Source organism: Grammomys surdaster, unplaced genomic scaffold (genome assembly GCF_004785775.1).
Source record: "Grammomys surdaster isolate TR1022 unplaced genomic scaffold, NIH_TR_1.0 125349, whole genome shotgun sequence".
Lineage (NCBI taxonomy): Eukaryota > Metazoa > Chordata > Mammalia > Rodentia > Muridae > Grammomys > Grammomys surdaster.
This window is the reverse complement of record NW_021620222.1, coordinates 1-15,061: the sequence shown is the minus strand read 5'-3', so window position 1 is coordinate 15,061 and position 15,061 is coordinate 1. Positions and strand designations below refer to the sequence as shown.

Below are 15,061 nucleotides of genomic sequence, written 5' to 3'. Positions count from 1 at the left end.
CACCAGAAGAGGGCATCAGAACCCATTACAAATGGTTATTAGCCACCATGTGATTGCTGGGAATTGAACTCAGGTCCTCTGGAAGAGCAATCGGTGCTCTTAACTGCTGAGCCATCTCTCCAGCCCTGGTGTTCAGGTTCTGATGACTTATGTAATAGGTGATGAGCTGTCACTGTGGCACTGCAAGAAAAATGAGAGGTGGGTGAGGCGGGGTGAGATGTGCTGCACCATGTCTCTACCCAGAATACCCCAGCAGAGGGAGCAAGAGAGTTCCTATCCAGTGACAGTGATTAGCAAACACCGGTGCAGTCACCAGCACATCTCTCCCCCCTCAGCAGGGCTGCATGTAGCCTCTGCTAGCCTTGAACTCAAATATGTAGCTAAGGATGTCCTTGACTCCTAGTTCTCCTGCTTCCACTTCCCCAGTGCTGGGATGACAGTCATCTATCACTATGCTTGGTTTACAGAGTGCTGGGGATATAGCCCAGGCTTTGTGCTAGATAAACACTGTCCCCACAAGCCACTTCTCCAGACCCACAGAATGAGAATGGGTCTCATGACATCCAACATTCCACAGAGTTGAGGCTCTTGATGCCTCCAGCACCTCAGAACTACAGCTGCAGTTGTACTTTGCTATGCCTGACTTTTTATTTTGATTTAACATTTAATCAGTTATTTTATGCGTGTGTTTGCCTGCTTGTGTTTATGTGCACCAGAACACACACCATGTGTGTGTTTGCATGCGGCCAGAAGGGGGGCTTTGGAGCCCCTGGAACTGATGCTACCCATGGTTGTGAGCCATCATGGGCTCCTGGGAACTGAACTCAGGGCCCCTGGAAGAACAGCCAGTGCTCTTAACCTCTGAGCCCTTGTTTTTTCATTTTATGTTTTGGCAAGATGGTACTATGTAATTCAGGCTGACTTAGAATTCACTCTGAAGCATAGGTTGACTTCAAACTCATATCTCCTCGCCCAGCTTGAGCATTCTTGGGTGCTGGAAATTACAGATGTGCACCACACCCCAGACAGTTTAAAGTCATTTTAAATCCCAAATAGGGATGTTCTGAGAAACTACCAGCTGTCAAAAGTCAGCAGGAGCCTGCTATGGGGAGCCGCTATACATCTGGGCTGACTTAGTCACCCACAAAGAAGACCGCAGAATAGAGGGTTGATCAGCCTGAATCCAGAATGTAGCCAATGGACCTGGGGGTGCTCCCAGAACCATCCCTGAGGAGCTGAAGTCCCTGTCTGCTAAGCTGTCATAGGGCCAGGGACATCAGTATTGTCAAGTGCCTCCAGATCAAGCAGGGGCATGTAATGCGTACTCTAGGAGCCCTGATCTGCCTCCTTTAGCAATGTCTTGTGAACTGAATCCAGCAAAGGAGATGAGAAAGAGTTTTCTTGGAGGATAGTTCAGCATATGCCAGAGGCTAAGAGTAGGGATAAATATGGCCACTGTGGTCCCACCAAGACACAAGACAGTAAATTCCAGGCTGGAGAGACTGTGGTGGTGGTGAGGGCATCAGAGGAGTAGTGGAGAGCCATCTCAACTCTGATTCCAGGGGCAAAGGACAGGAGGAGGCTTGACAGAGGAGGGATTGCAAGTGAGGCACAAGCTAGAACTGGTACTCTCCAACCCTAGGGCCTTTGCATGATCTCTATCGCCTTCTTGCCTGGGGCAGCTGGGTAGGTTTGCCAGGGGCCCTGGATTAGGGTCAGTCAGTGTGTTACCATTCCCTCTCACCTCGGACATCCAGTTTGCATTCAGCCAGGGCCTCCCCCAGTTCATTGACGGCGCGGCAGGAATAGGTCCCTGCATCAAAGGGCGAAGGTCGGCGGATGTTCAGTGTCAGGATGCCCTGGTAGTTGGTTATGAGGAATTTGGGATCTTCATGGATTTCCATCTTGTTCTTCATCCATACCACCTTTGGCTAGGGAAGGGAACCAGAAAAAAAGCTGATTTAGAGGGATGTCCTGGACAGAAGCCATGCCACTACCTGGATGGGTACACAGGGGAGACAGAGGACTTCTTATTCTCAGAATAAAAACTACACCATATGGACCCCAGTTGGCTACCATCTCTTTCATCACCTTCTGCCTTTCTTTTCCTGTGCTCCAGGCATTCTGGGACAGACCAGATGATGGGCTTCCCACCCAGGACCCTGGGACTGTCTGCTCCCTCTTCCAACCCTGCAATTCCTGCCTTCCCAATCCTTCCCTTGCCATCTGTGTCCTGACTAGGGATGCCTCTTTTGCTGTCTCAGACCTGCCTGTATTTCTCTGTCATGCTTATCATCATTCATGGTTTTATATCATCTGTGAGACTTGAGACCAATGTCAAAGAGGAACTTCTTTGTCCCATTTGTGAAGCACAAATGAAGTTCAGGAAAATATTTGTGGAATGAATCATGTGATTCATTAAATAGAATGAATGAATGAGCTGATAAAAAATGAATAGATTGGCATAATATTAAATGACATGGTGAATGGGTGGATGGACGGATGGATGGACGGACGGACGGACGGACGGACGGACGGATGGATGGATGGATGGGTGAATGGGTGGATGGATGGATGGATGGATGGGTGGATGGATGGACAGATGGATGGATGGATGGATGGGTGGATGGATGGATGATGGATGATGGATGGATGGATGGATGGATGGGTATACCCGAGCCTGTAGTGCACTATAATTCCAGCACTCAGGAAGTGGAGGCAGAAGGGTCTTGAGTTCAAGGCCATCCTAGACTACATGAACTCTTATGTAAAAGAGAAAAATAATGAGGCCTGGAGAAGTGGCTCAGTAGTTAAAAGTACTTGCTGCTTTTCCAGAGGATATGGGTTCAGTTCTCAGCACCCACGTGGGGCAGCTTACAACTGCACATAATTAAATCACTAGAGAATCCAATGCCCTCTTCTGGCCTGCAAGAGTACTGCACACACAAAGTTCACATACAAACACAAAATTTTAGGATATTAAAAAAAAAGAAATCCTGTCTTGGTAGCTCAGGAAAACTTCAGGTAGCTATACAGGTATAGATGCCCCCCCCCCCACCACCACGTTTCTCAGGGAATGACACTGTGTCCAAACAGGACAGGAAAGATGGATGGGCCTCATGGATGAGCTGTGCCTGGTAGTCATGAGGCAGGAAGTCCAGAACTTTCTGAGACTTGGCCTCTGCCTGAGGAGACTGCAGGGAGGAACTGCTGGTGTGGTGGGTCTAGGGCTGTATGCTGCTGAGGACTTCTCCAGACCCCACCCTGGCACCTTAGGGTGGCCTCTGACGGCACAGTTGAGAGCTGCAGCATATCCCGCCACCACTACCCGGTCCATCAGGGGGGTCAGGAACTTGGGGGCTGTCCGGAAATCATGTTCCTTGTATTCCAGTGGTTTTAAGGTGATTCCTGGAGGGTGAGAGACACCCATTAAGTGAGTTCAACCCCAGCACTAGCCAGAGGCCAACAGCCAGGAGTGGCAGCTGAAGGCCAAGCAGCTGGACCCTGTACCTGTCTTGAGGATTCGAGCTGTGTTCTTGGAGACACCTGGTGAGTCACTGAGACCACAGATGTTCTCACTGAAGATGCGGAAGTAGTACTCATTACCCACAATGAGGTCAGACACGGTACAGCTGGTGTGGCGGTTGTGTTCATAGACATTGAACCACTCCTGGAACGGGGACAAGGAGGGACCAGGGAAGGCAGGTGTGTGGAGGACATATGCAGGTATAGACTCAGTCATCCAGTCTCCTAGCCTCAGTTTCCCAGCTGTGGAATAGAAAGCTCAGCTCTGCTCTGTCAAGGCCACTAGCTAGCATCCCCCACGACCCCCATGTCCCCTCACCATGGTCTTTTTGTCAGCCTTCTGGACAAAGTAGCCTGTGATCTCACTGTTCCCGTCGTCCTTGGGTGGCTGCCATTCTACCAGAGCGTTTGTGCCCCACACCTCCTTCACCATCACATTCTCTGCTGGCCCTGCCTTTTCTGGAAGGAGGTTGGGGGTTACATTCCATCCGAGGGACCCTAATGCCCGGCTTTGTCCCTCCCTTTCCAGATTTTTTTCTTTTTCACAGTAGCCCAGACTGATCTCAAACACATTATATATCCCAGGATTAAACTACTGATCTTCCTACTGCTACCCCGAGTGCTGAGATTATAGGCATACACCACCACACCTTGTTTATTATCGAGTGCTGGGATGGGCCCTAGGGTCTCATGTATGCTAGGCAACCACAGTACCAACTGCGCCCCTTCCTCTGCCCCACCTTTCACCCTTCCTGTTTCAAACATCCCGTCCTCCCCCAGTGCTCCCGCCTCGCACCCACAACCCGGATGCGGATGGTGGCAGTGTCCTTCATGTTCTCAATCTGCACACTCAGCTCATACTCTCCAGAGTCAGAGCGTGCTGCCTGGCGCACGAAGAACACTGTGTCGAAGTCACTAGTCCTCACGTTAACACGGGAGGTATCCAAGGGGGCCCCACCTTTTGTCCATACCACCTGAGGACGGGGCTTGCCCTGGGAGAGGGAATGAAGTCAGGTGAATGGGCTCTGAGGGCCTGAGGACCTGCCTGCATCACTGCCCCTGGGCCTGACAACTTCCTGGACTTGGATCTGACCCTAGTCCAGGCCCTGATCCCCACCAAACTCTGGCCGTGGCTCTGTTTGACCCCAACCCTATCTCTGACCTCCCCTCTGATCCCAGCCCTGACCCTGACACTGACCCTGACCCTGGCTCTGATCTTAACACAAACAATAGTACTGGTCCTGAATCTGGCCCTGTCCATGGCCCTGCCCCCAGCTCCAGCTTTGACCCTGACTCTACCCCTAAGCCTGATCCCAACTCCAACCCTATCAATAACCCCGACCTCAGCTCCAACTTTGACCCTATCTGTAGCCCCAATCTCAGCCCCAAACCTGGCCTTGACCCGGATCCCAGATCCAACCCTACCTTAACCCCAGCTCTGACCCTGGCCCTGTCCTTAACCCCAAGCCCAAGCCAACACTGATCCCAGCTCAAGTACCTGGAAGGGGATGACAAGGTTGAGGGCCTCCCCAACTTTTCGGATGTAAGTCTGACGCAGATGGCGGGGAAGACGGATCTTAGGTTGCTCTGAGAGTGTGAACAGAGGGGGTTCGTGTTGGGCTGGGAAACACTAGGTGGGGATGACATCATCTGAGGGACCCTAATCGAAGGACACTGAGTAGAGCCTCAGGAGGGCTGAGTGAGGAACTGCGTGTCACTCACCAACAATCTCCCTGATAGTGACTGGCTGAAGGAGGGTGGCTGGTTCACTGCGCCCCGCAATGTTGACCCCAACAACTCGGAAGAGGATCCTGGCTCCAGTTGGGAGATCCTTGACAGTGAAGCCACACCGTTCCACTGGCTCCTTGTTAGCCGGGACCCATTCCTCAGCTGGAGAAAGGAGTTAACCAGGGCCTTCCTTGGGGCCTCTGCACTGGCCCCCCAACCAGTAAATAGCCCCACCATAGTGAGTGAACACCAGCATCAGTGGCAACAGCCCTAGTCAAGCAGTCCTGAGGAAGGCATGGAGGACCACCCCCATCACATCAAAGACAACACACCTGCCTCAACACTGTAACCCCCATTTCAAGGATGAGGACTCCAGGGGCCCAAGTAGGGTAGGCTACTTGAAGTCACACACCAGCATTTCAAGAATGAAATGGTTCAGGAATGGGAGAGGTAGAGGGGTAGGATGTTGGCCAGCTGGGGCATGAAGAAAGAAATGCTGGGAAGAGATGGTGGCAAGAAGCTAATGTGGGCAATATTATCTCTTCCCTATGTGGCCTGATGTGGTGGTCACAGTTCAGGTCTTGAAAGGTTCTGAGTCATAGAGGCCAAGACCTCAAAGACACAGGCAGGATGGGCGGGGCTGAGGCTGCTCTATTACAGATGAGGCTGGACACACAGTGTCAGTGTGGTGTCCTGACTGCCAGATAATCATGGAAGACACTCTGCAGCCAGGGCTGTGACCTCCATGACAGGGTGTGTGTGTGTGTGTGTGTGTGTGTGTGTGTGTGTGTGTATGCATAGACATGGGTGGGAAAATGAATATGTGTGAGTGCATGGCTTTAAGCAGTATGTGTACACTAGTGTGAGTGTCCATGCCAATGTGCCTCATGAATAGGTGTGAGTGTTGCACATGAATACTCAAGTGCTTGAGTATGATTGTGAATGTGTGTGGGGTGGATGAGGTGCGGATGAGGATAATGGAGGTGACAGACAGATGCTTGGGAAGGAAGAACATTAAGAGGAAGGGAGGGAGGGAAGAAGAGAGGGAGAATGAGGTAGAGGAAGATATGAGAGGGAGGGACAGACAGTAAGGAGCCATTGCTGCAGAGAGGTGGACAGAGGGGACACACCCTGGCCTGGGGGGTCCAGCCTACCCCAGGCACCACATCATCCCTGTGCAACTCCCAAATCTACGGCCAAGCGCTACTCACAGCCCTCCAGGCAGTACTCCACCAGGTAGCCATCAATGCCACCAGCACCAATCCGATCTGGGGGCCTCCACTTAAGTGTGGTGGTGGTGTCTGTCACATCCTCCACTGTGAGGTGTTGCGGTGCACTCGTGGGGGCTGCAGGGGATCCAGAGAGAGAAGGCCAAGAGCCAATCAAGGACCAGAGGTCCAAAAGAGAGAGCAGGAGTCAGAGACTAGAAATGGTATCAGTGTGGTGGGCCAAAAGTCAGTAAGCAAGAAAGGCCATGAGAGGAGATTAAAATAGCATCCAACGGGAAAAGCTAATGTGGTGGTGCACACTTTTAATTCTAGAAGCGGGAGGCAGAAGCTGGTGGATTTCTGTGAGTTCAAGGCCAGTTTGGTATACATATATATTGGGTATACATATATTAGATGTTCAAGGTCATCTAATACTATTCAGAACCTGTTTCCAAAAGATTAGAAAAAAAAAGTGCCACTGGGGCTGTACCTCAGAGGTAAAATACCTGCCTAGAAAACCCAGTCCCCCAGTATCGGAATGTAGGGCAGAATGAGTGGGAAGAGCAGGGGGGGACAGAGGCCATCGTACCGATGGGCATGAAGGGCTTGGTGTTCATGCTGGGCTGGGAGACACCGATGGCGTTGACAGCGAAGACCCGCATCTCATAGAGGACGCCCTCGATCATCTTTGTGGACTCGTAGGTCGTGTCGGTGAAGACCTCGAAATTGAGCTTCATCCAGCGCTGGGAGCCTTTCTTCTTCCGCTCCATCAAGTACCCTGTGCTTCCCCAAGCAGAAGGGTTTTGGGGGTCATGGTGAAGTCTAGAGTCACGGTTGGGACAGGCAGGATCACATAGGAAGGACCATATGACCCCCATCAAATTGACTGTCAGCATCTCAGAGCCTTCTGGGGCTACCATACATGGTTTGGGGAATCAAGAAGCCGTGGGTCACAGAAATCTTCAGGCTATGAAACCAAAATGAGACTTATTTCCAGGTCACTGGGGGATAATGAATCCCAGGAAAGATGAATAGGATCAGTAAGTGACAAAGGGACAAGCAATGGTGGCTCGTGCCTTTAGTCCCTGGGAAGATTAAACTCAGGAGGCAGGGTCAGGTGCAGGGAACATGGGAGTCACAGGGACACAGGCGTGTGGATGCTAACCAGTCACTGGCTGGCCTCCATCATACTTGGGTGGCTCCCAGACCAGAATGGCCCAGTCTTCTCCAACTGAGGTGACACGAACAGCCTCTGGAGGGTCAGGAACATCTGGGTGGGGGTGAGGGACAATGAGAGTCAGAGGCACCCTTGGAGACTGCAGTGAGCCACCTCATGCTTCATCCCCTTAACACCTGCTTACCCACAACCCGCAGGAAAATGGAGGCCACATCTTCGCCCGCAGGATTGGTGACTTTGATGGTGTAGCGGCCCTCATCTGACCGCTCTGCACTCTCGATCACAAAGCTGCTGCACTCTGGCCTCTGCTCAATGCGTGTCCTGCCTTCTGTGGTAGTGAACACCTGGACACAGCCACCCAGCAGCTGGGCTTGCATCACTTGCCCAGACCATGCCTCTCTCAATGCCACGAACTCTTGCAGTGCCTTCTCTATGGCCACACGTATGTGAGTTCTGGACTCACCGACTTTCTTCCTCCACACCTTTCTTGTCCACCACACATGCACCTTCACTAGACTTGTGTCTTGTTCTCAAGAGTCACAGTTTACCTGTGTACATACAGCCTTGCTCTCCCTCCCCCCTTTTCTTCTTTCTAAGACAAGGTCTTTGTAATCTCTACTACTATAGGCCTTCCTATGTTGCCAAAGATGATCTGAACTCCTGTTTCTTCTGTCCCCACTTCTCAGTGGCAGAGTTGGTAGGTGTGAACCAACATGTCTAATTTGTGCAGGGCTGGGGATAAAATCTAGCAGTAGAACCCCTGCCAGGAATCCCAATCACTGCCTCCTTAGGCCAGCTGGGAGTTATCACTTCTTCCAGGAAACATTTTGAATGCTCTTAGCTAAGAGTGACCTCACATTCCCACAACTCTTGCTCTCTGTTTCTCTCTATCTCTCTGTCTCTGTCTCTCTGTCTCTCTCTGTCTCTGTCTCTCTGTCTCTCTCTCTCTCACATACACACACATATGTACATGCACACACACGCACGTGCATGTGCACATGCACATCTTGGTCTCAGACATCTTGTGAAGCTACCGTGTGGACTTGTGTCACCTCCCCCAAAAGAAGAAGGCACAGAGCCAGGGCTGCATTTCATGAGGGTGACACCTTTAGTGGTGACTGAGGAGGAGTGGATAAACATGGAGCCGTGCTGTCCGTGTTCCAGAAGAGAAGACCTCAATGCTGCTACAGTTTGGATCAATGTTACCCAAAGACCCATGTCCTGAAGGCTTGTCCCAGTTCATCTCATTACTGGGATGATAGGATGTAAAGCTGGGTGGTGGTGACATAGGCCTTTAGTCCCAGCACTCAGGAGGCTGAGGCCAGCCTGATCTATACAGTGAGTTCCAGGACAGCCATGGCTACACAGAAAAACCCTATCTTGAGAAACAAACAGCAACAAAAAGTGATGGGACCTAGCAAGAGAACATCCAGCCATTGATGGGGGGTGCCATTGACAAGGATATTGACACCACAGCCCCTTCCTCTCAGTGTGTCCCCACCATTGTGAGGTAAGCATCTTGTTCCAGAACGTACTCCCTATCATGGTGTTCAACCTGGCCACAGAGCCAAGCAGAGGAACACTGACCAGGGGCTGAAAACAAGATCAACACTAGATAAATAGATGGATAGAAATATGATAGATAGATAGATAGATAGATAGATGATAGATAGATAGATAGATAGATGATAGATAGATAGATAGATGATAGATAGATAGATATAGATAGATGATAGATAGATAGATAGATAGATATGATAGATAGATGATAGATAGATATAGATAGATGATAGATAGATAGATATGATAGATAGATAGATAGATAGATATGATAGATAGATAGATGATAGATAGATAGATGATAGATGATAGATAGATAGATGATAGATAGATGATAGATAGATAGATGATAGATAGATAGATAGATAAATGATAGATAGATAGATAGATAAAGATAGATAGATAGATAGATAGATAGATATGATATGATAGATAGATAGATAGATAGATAGATAGATCATAATCTAGCTCTGGTGTTGGTTACATTAATTGATGGACTTTGGGGGAATGGAGGGATGGAGGGATGGATGGAGGGATGGAGGGATGGATGGAGGGAGGGACGAGTGCATGGAATCGGTAGATGAATGAGTTGTGGATGGGTTAGATGAGTGAATGGGTGGGAGATGGGTGAGTGGATCGATCACAGAGGAGTATGTGGATTATGGATGGTATGGGTGGTGGACACATCAATGGGTGAATAGGTGGTAGGTGGATGGGTTGTGTAAAGATAAGTGGCTTGTAGATAATGGATGGGTGGTGGTAGGAGGGGGTGGATGGATGGATGGATGGGCATGTGAATAGATTCATGGGTGAATGTGTATACGGATGAATGGATGGGTAAGTATGTGGGTAGCTAAATGGGTAGATATGTAGATGGATGGGTGGGGTCAGTGGGTTGTGGGATGGGTGGGTAGGTGACTAGTGGATGGGTGAGTGGGCTGATACATGAGTAAGTGGTGGATGGAAGGGTTACTGAAGAGATGGATGAACTGGTAGTCTTGACTAACTAGCAGCCTGATGAAAAGATCCATGAATGGAGAACAGGCCGTATGTTGGGCCCATGGCTTGTGTAGACCAACATAACCTGCAGTCTTCACAACTATACCACACAGAAGGAAGACCTGTCCTCACTTCATAATACAAGAAACCGGCCGGGCGGTGGTGGCACACACCTGTAATCCCAGCACTTGGAAGGCAGAGGCAGGCGGATTTCTGAGTTCGAGGCCAGCCTGGTCTACAGAGTGAGTTTCAGGACAGCCAGGGCTGCACAGAGAAACCCTGTCTCTAAAAGCCAATAATAATAATAAATAATAAATAATAATAATAATAATAAATGAAATTGAAGCTCAGAGAGGGAAAGTCCCTTGCCTGAAGCCACTTAGCTGAGCCAGAGGGAGAAAGACCAGGGACAGAAACCTACCTCATCTCCCCTCAGCCAGGTAGCAGTGGGAGGTGGCTCCCCTGTGATGGCCACATCCAGCCGCAGCTTGTTTCCAGCCACCACAACAATTGAGTTATCTGAGGTCTTCCCTGAGCAGTCCAGGTGGATCTTTGGCGGCTCTAGAGACACAAAAGAGGCACTGGGGACCTGGCTTCCCAATACCATCATAGGGTGCCCCAGAGAAGCAACATTCCGAGATCAGACCCCAGCCTCCTCTCTCAGACAGGAATCGTACTGGGCCTTACCTTGCTTAGGTACGTACTCCACTTTGATTTCTGGAAAGACAAGGAGATGGGAGGGTTAGAGCTAAACTCTCAGGTCCCTTTCTCAGCTTTCCTTTATAATCCAGAGGCAGAGAAATCTCTTGAAGCAAACCTGAGTCTGGGGTCCTAGGGAAGGGAAAGATGCCCCAGCCATGCCTACACCCCATCATGCATGCATCAGCATGTGCCATGCTCTGAACATCTCATCTGATTCTGTCCGTGGGCCCCACAGACAGTTTCTATGACCTCCATTGTAAAACTAGGGATCTCAATCCAGCAGGGAGACATTCTGGGATCCTGAGGGTCCAGGAGGGTGGGTTCTCCATCCCTAGTAGAAAAGGAAGGCTGTCTTTACCCAAAAAGTTGAGCTTGGCTGAGAGGGATAGGGCATATCCATCAGGCACGAATGTGTAGTCTCCCTCATCCTCAGGGCGGACATCATCAATCACCAGCTTGTGGAATCTAGAAGGCAGAAAGGAGGTGGGTGGGGTCAGGCCAGATCACCCCATATGCTTCTGTGAACGCCAACATGAGAAGCATATGGAGCCCAGAGATCTACTTATGTGTCATTCTTTAGGCACCATCTACTTTTTTTTCCTTAAGATTTACATGTATGCATGTTTGCCTTCATGTCTGTATGTGCACCATGTGTGTGCAGTACCTACAGAGGACAGAAGAGGGCACTAGATCCCGTGGAACTGGAGTTAAAGATGGTTGTGAGCCATCATGTGTGTGCTGGGAACTGAACCTGGGTCCTCTGCAAGCAACTGGTGCTCCTAATCATTATGGCATCTCTCCAGTCCTTCTCCATTCTGGGACAGGGCCTCTCAGAGGAACCTGGGTCTCATCAATTAAGCTAGGCTGTCTGGCCAGAAAACTCCAGGGATCCTCCTCTGTCTGCCTCCCCAGTGATGGGATTATGGACACACACTACCATGCCCAGTGTTCCAAATGGGTGCAGGGAATTGAACTCAAGTCCTCACGTTTGCACAGCCACTGCTCTTACTTGAGGTTCTCTGATGATCTAGCCTGAGCTTGAGCCCTACTTCTTAGCTGTTCGGCTTTGGGCAAGCTACCAAACCTCTCTGTGCCTCAGTTTCTTCATCCACAAGCAGAGGTGATGACACTGTCTCAGTGTTGTGAGACATCTAGGGGATAGCTGGCACTTAGGAAGTTCCCTGTCAGCATCAAGACTGGCACCATTGTTATCAATGCCACCAGCAGCCACAGTTCCTCATGAAAAGCAAACAGCTCTCATGAAGGAACTCAGGAGGGTGTGACACCAGGTCACAGCCATCTCAGACATTCAGCAGATGAGCAGGTATTTCTCTCAGGTGCTCACACACTGCCTACTGAATTCTAACCTCTTGCTCTCCTGTGCATCCCAAATATGGTCCTAGTTGACCTCTCCCAACACCATGCCTCTGCAGCGAGATCTTGACGGATCAGCCAGTTTCCAACCAACCCACAGACTCAGAGTAAAGCAACACTTCTTCTAAACAGGTGAGTCTAATTACACAGCCATAGCTAACTGATACATGTGTCCCACTCAGCCAATCCAAGGATTCACACACCGTACTGTCCCCTCTACCTGTGCCTCACCTGCCCACATGGGAGATGGTGATCCTCTTGCTGGGTCGTACCTCCACCCCGTTCTTATACCACTTGCCCGTCACCTTCTCATCAGACACCTCACACTTGAATACAGCCTGTTCTGAAGCCTTCACCGTCAGGTCCGCAATGTCCTGCAGGACCTCCAGTTGCTTCTCTGGATGAAGAGGAAGAAGGGTAGGAACCTGGCACTTCAATCAGGCCACAAAGCCTAGTGAGCACCCACTATGTGCTGAATGTTGCTCTGGAGATATAATGATGAATAAGCTTCAAACTACCTACTGTGCATGGAGGGTCACGTTCTAGTGGGAGAGAGTGAACAAGGAAATTCCATGAATTAGGAGTGAGATGGCCTGAGAAGGGCAAGGGGAAATGCTACAGAGAATGCTGAAATCCTCCTAGGAAGAGTGTATGCAAAGGCCCTGAGGCAGGCTGTGGGCATGCCCAGAGCCTCTGCCTAGAATTCTCGATGAGAGGCTGGGGTGTCGCTCGGTGGTAGAGCTCTTTGCTAGCATGCCCTGAAAAGATGCAATTTATTTTCCCCAATATTTTATTTAGAAGTGTTAACTCATAGAACCCTTGGGTAAAGAGAGCTGAGTGTGTGAAAAATACATGCATAGATGTGTGTACATGTATACATACATATGTACAACATATTCATGTCTATCAGCCCCTCCCTCCCCCTCGTCTCTTTCTCTCCCCTGTACATTGGTGTCATCTTGGCAGTCCACTTCCGGGAGTCAGCTCAGTGTGCACTTTCCTTTGTTTAATGGCCATATATGGAAAAACTTACGTATTTGACCATAAATTTTCATAGGTTTTTGTTTTACTTTTTTTTCTTTCTTTCTTTCTTTTGAAACATAGATTCGCCGGGTGGTGATGGTGCGTGCCTTTAATCCCAGCACTTGGGAGGCAGAGGCAGGCGGATTTCTGAGTTCGGGGCCAGCCTGGTCTACAGAGTGAGTTCCAGGACAGCCAGGACTATATAGAGAAACCCTGTCTCAAAAAAAAGCAAAACAAAAAAAGAAAAAAGAAAAAAGAAAAAAGAAGCATAGACTCACAAAACGTAAAATCCTGTGGACTCTACATCAAGTAGATCTCACTCAGTGTTGTATGTGTTGAGTTGGGGGAAGAAGTGTCAATGCAGCAGGAAGGTCATGATGCCTGCTGCACCAGTGTGAGCACAGGATGGAGAGTCTGGCCATGTTGGGGTAGAAGAGGACACTCTGATCTGGAGCCTCAGAGCTTTCATCCAGCCCTCTGAGAGGAAGCCGTACCTTCCACGATGAGTTCAGCTTCACACTGGCCTCCATTGGTTATGACCTGATAGCGGCCTCCATCCTCCTGGGCCACATCAGAGTAGATGAGGATGTGTCGTTTCCCATCCTTCTTGAAGCGGTAGCGTGCCTTGTAGGAATCCTCCCGTGTCAGCTCCACACCGTCTTTCATCCTGAGTTGAGAGAAGGCAGGTCAGCAGTCTCAAGGTGGAAGGGTGGATTGTGGATAGAGCAGGGATGGACCGGCATGTGATTGGTCTGGATGGGGATGAATGGATGAAGGGTGGCTTGACAGCGACGGATTGAAAGATGGTAGGTGAGTGGCTGAGTGAGTCAACGGAGAGGCTGGGTAGGGAGATGATGGAGACACGAAGAAATGAAGATATGAACAGATAGATTGATAATGGATGGATGAAAGAGGAGAAAAGGAGTAGAAGGATGGGGTGGGACGGATGAAGATGGAGAGGATGGAGGAGTGCAGGGGTGATGGATAGCTCAGTGAGTGTGTGATGCAGAGATGGACTGATGGCTGGGGCAAGGATGACAGGTAAATGGATTATAGAAGGGTGTATGGCCGATTCATGGAGGGATAGTGGATGGAATGGCGGCGGGCGTATCACAGAAAGACGGATGCATGCAGCCATGATAGGTGAGTGACGGATAATGGATGGGTGATGGGCAGGTAATGGGTACATGATGGATGAGTGGGAGGATGATGGGCAGGTGGATAACAGATGCATAGGTGGATACATCCAAGGGCAAATGACTGGCTGGTAGATGAACTCATGTTCAGTACAACAGGAGGGATGGGACAGAGGCCAGTTCTAGAATTGAGGTCAAGAGTAAAGAGGGAGTTTTAAAGGTAATGGAGGTCTCAGGTGCCTCCTGGGTTGGGATCGGTGTCTCCCAGAGAGTTTTAGGTCCACTAAAGACCAAGGCTGAGGTGAAGAGCCTAAAGACACCTGTCTGTGCTCAGCGCAGAAACCAAAGCTCAACTCACCACATGACCTGTGCACCCTCTTCAGACACCTCTACTGACATTTCCACTCGGTCACCCACAAATACCTGCTGGTCCTCCAGTGGGGTGACAATCAGGACTGGAGGCTCTACGGAGTAGGAGAGAGGAAGCCAGCAGTTTCAGGCCCCACTCAATTTCCTGTATCCTCCCTCCCTCCCTCCCTCCCTCCTCTCCTCCCTCCCTCCTCCCCTTCCTCCTTCCCTCTCTCCCTCCCTCCCTCCTCCCCTTCCTCCTTCCCTCTCTCCCTCCCTCC

The 15,061-nt window shown here is 50.1% G+C and overlaps 1 protein-coding gene across 1 annotated transcript; it reads right to left on the bottom strand.

Annotated features, from left to right (window-relative positions):
- Positions 1–144: 144 nt before the first annotated feature.
- On the bottom strand, positions 145–14,898 carry Mybpc2 (myosin binding protein C, fast type). The gene is made up of 18 exons (XM_028785798.1): positions 14,791–14,898; positions 13,791–13,963; positions 12,505–12,670; positions 11,258–11,364; positions 10,885–10,914; positions 10,619–10,758; positions 7,823–7,982; positions 7,627–7,731; positions 7,051–7,239; positions 6,465–6,599; positions 5,248–5,415; positions 5,024–5,112; positions 4,322–4,517; positions 3,845–3,984; positions 3,511–3,670; positions 3,272–3,408; positions 1,745–1,931; positions 145–180 (listed from the first exon to the last, which is right to left on the bottom strand). The coding sequence occupies exons 1-18, from the start codon at positions 14,829–14,831 to the stop codon at positions 170–172; spliced, it is 2,334 nt and encodes a 777-aa protein (XP_028641631.1). The 5' UTR covers positions 14,832–14,898; the 3' UTR covers positions 145–169.
- Positions 14,899–15,061: the final 163 nt, after the last annotated feature.

Bases quoted from the DNA above. Each gene is read 5' to 3' on its own strand.
- Mybpc2 (XM_028785798.1), bottom strand. From the start codon at position 14,831: ATGTCAGTAGAGGTGTCTGAAGAGGGTGCACAGGTCATGTG. The intron at 7,240-7,626 runs GTTAGCATCCAC...GGGGAAGCACAG, and splicing joins TGGAGGCCAGCCAGTGACTG to GGTACTTGATGGAGCGGAAG. The intron at 6,600-7,050 runs GTACGATGGCCT...GATCCCCTGCAG, and splicing joins CAAGCCCTTCATGCCCATCG to CCCCCACGAGTGCACCGCAA.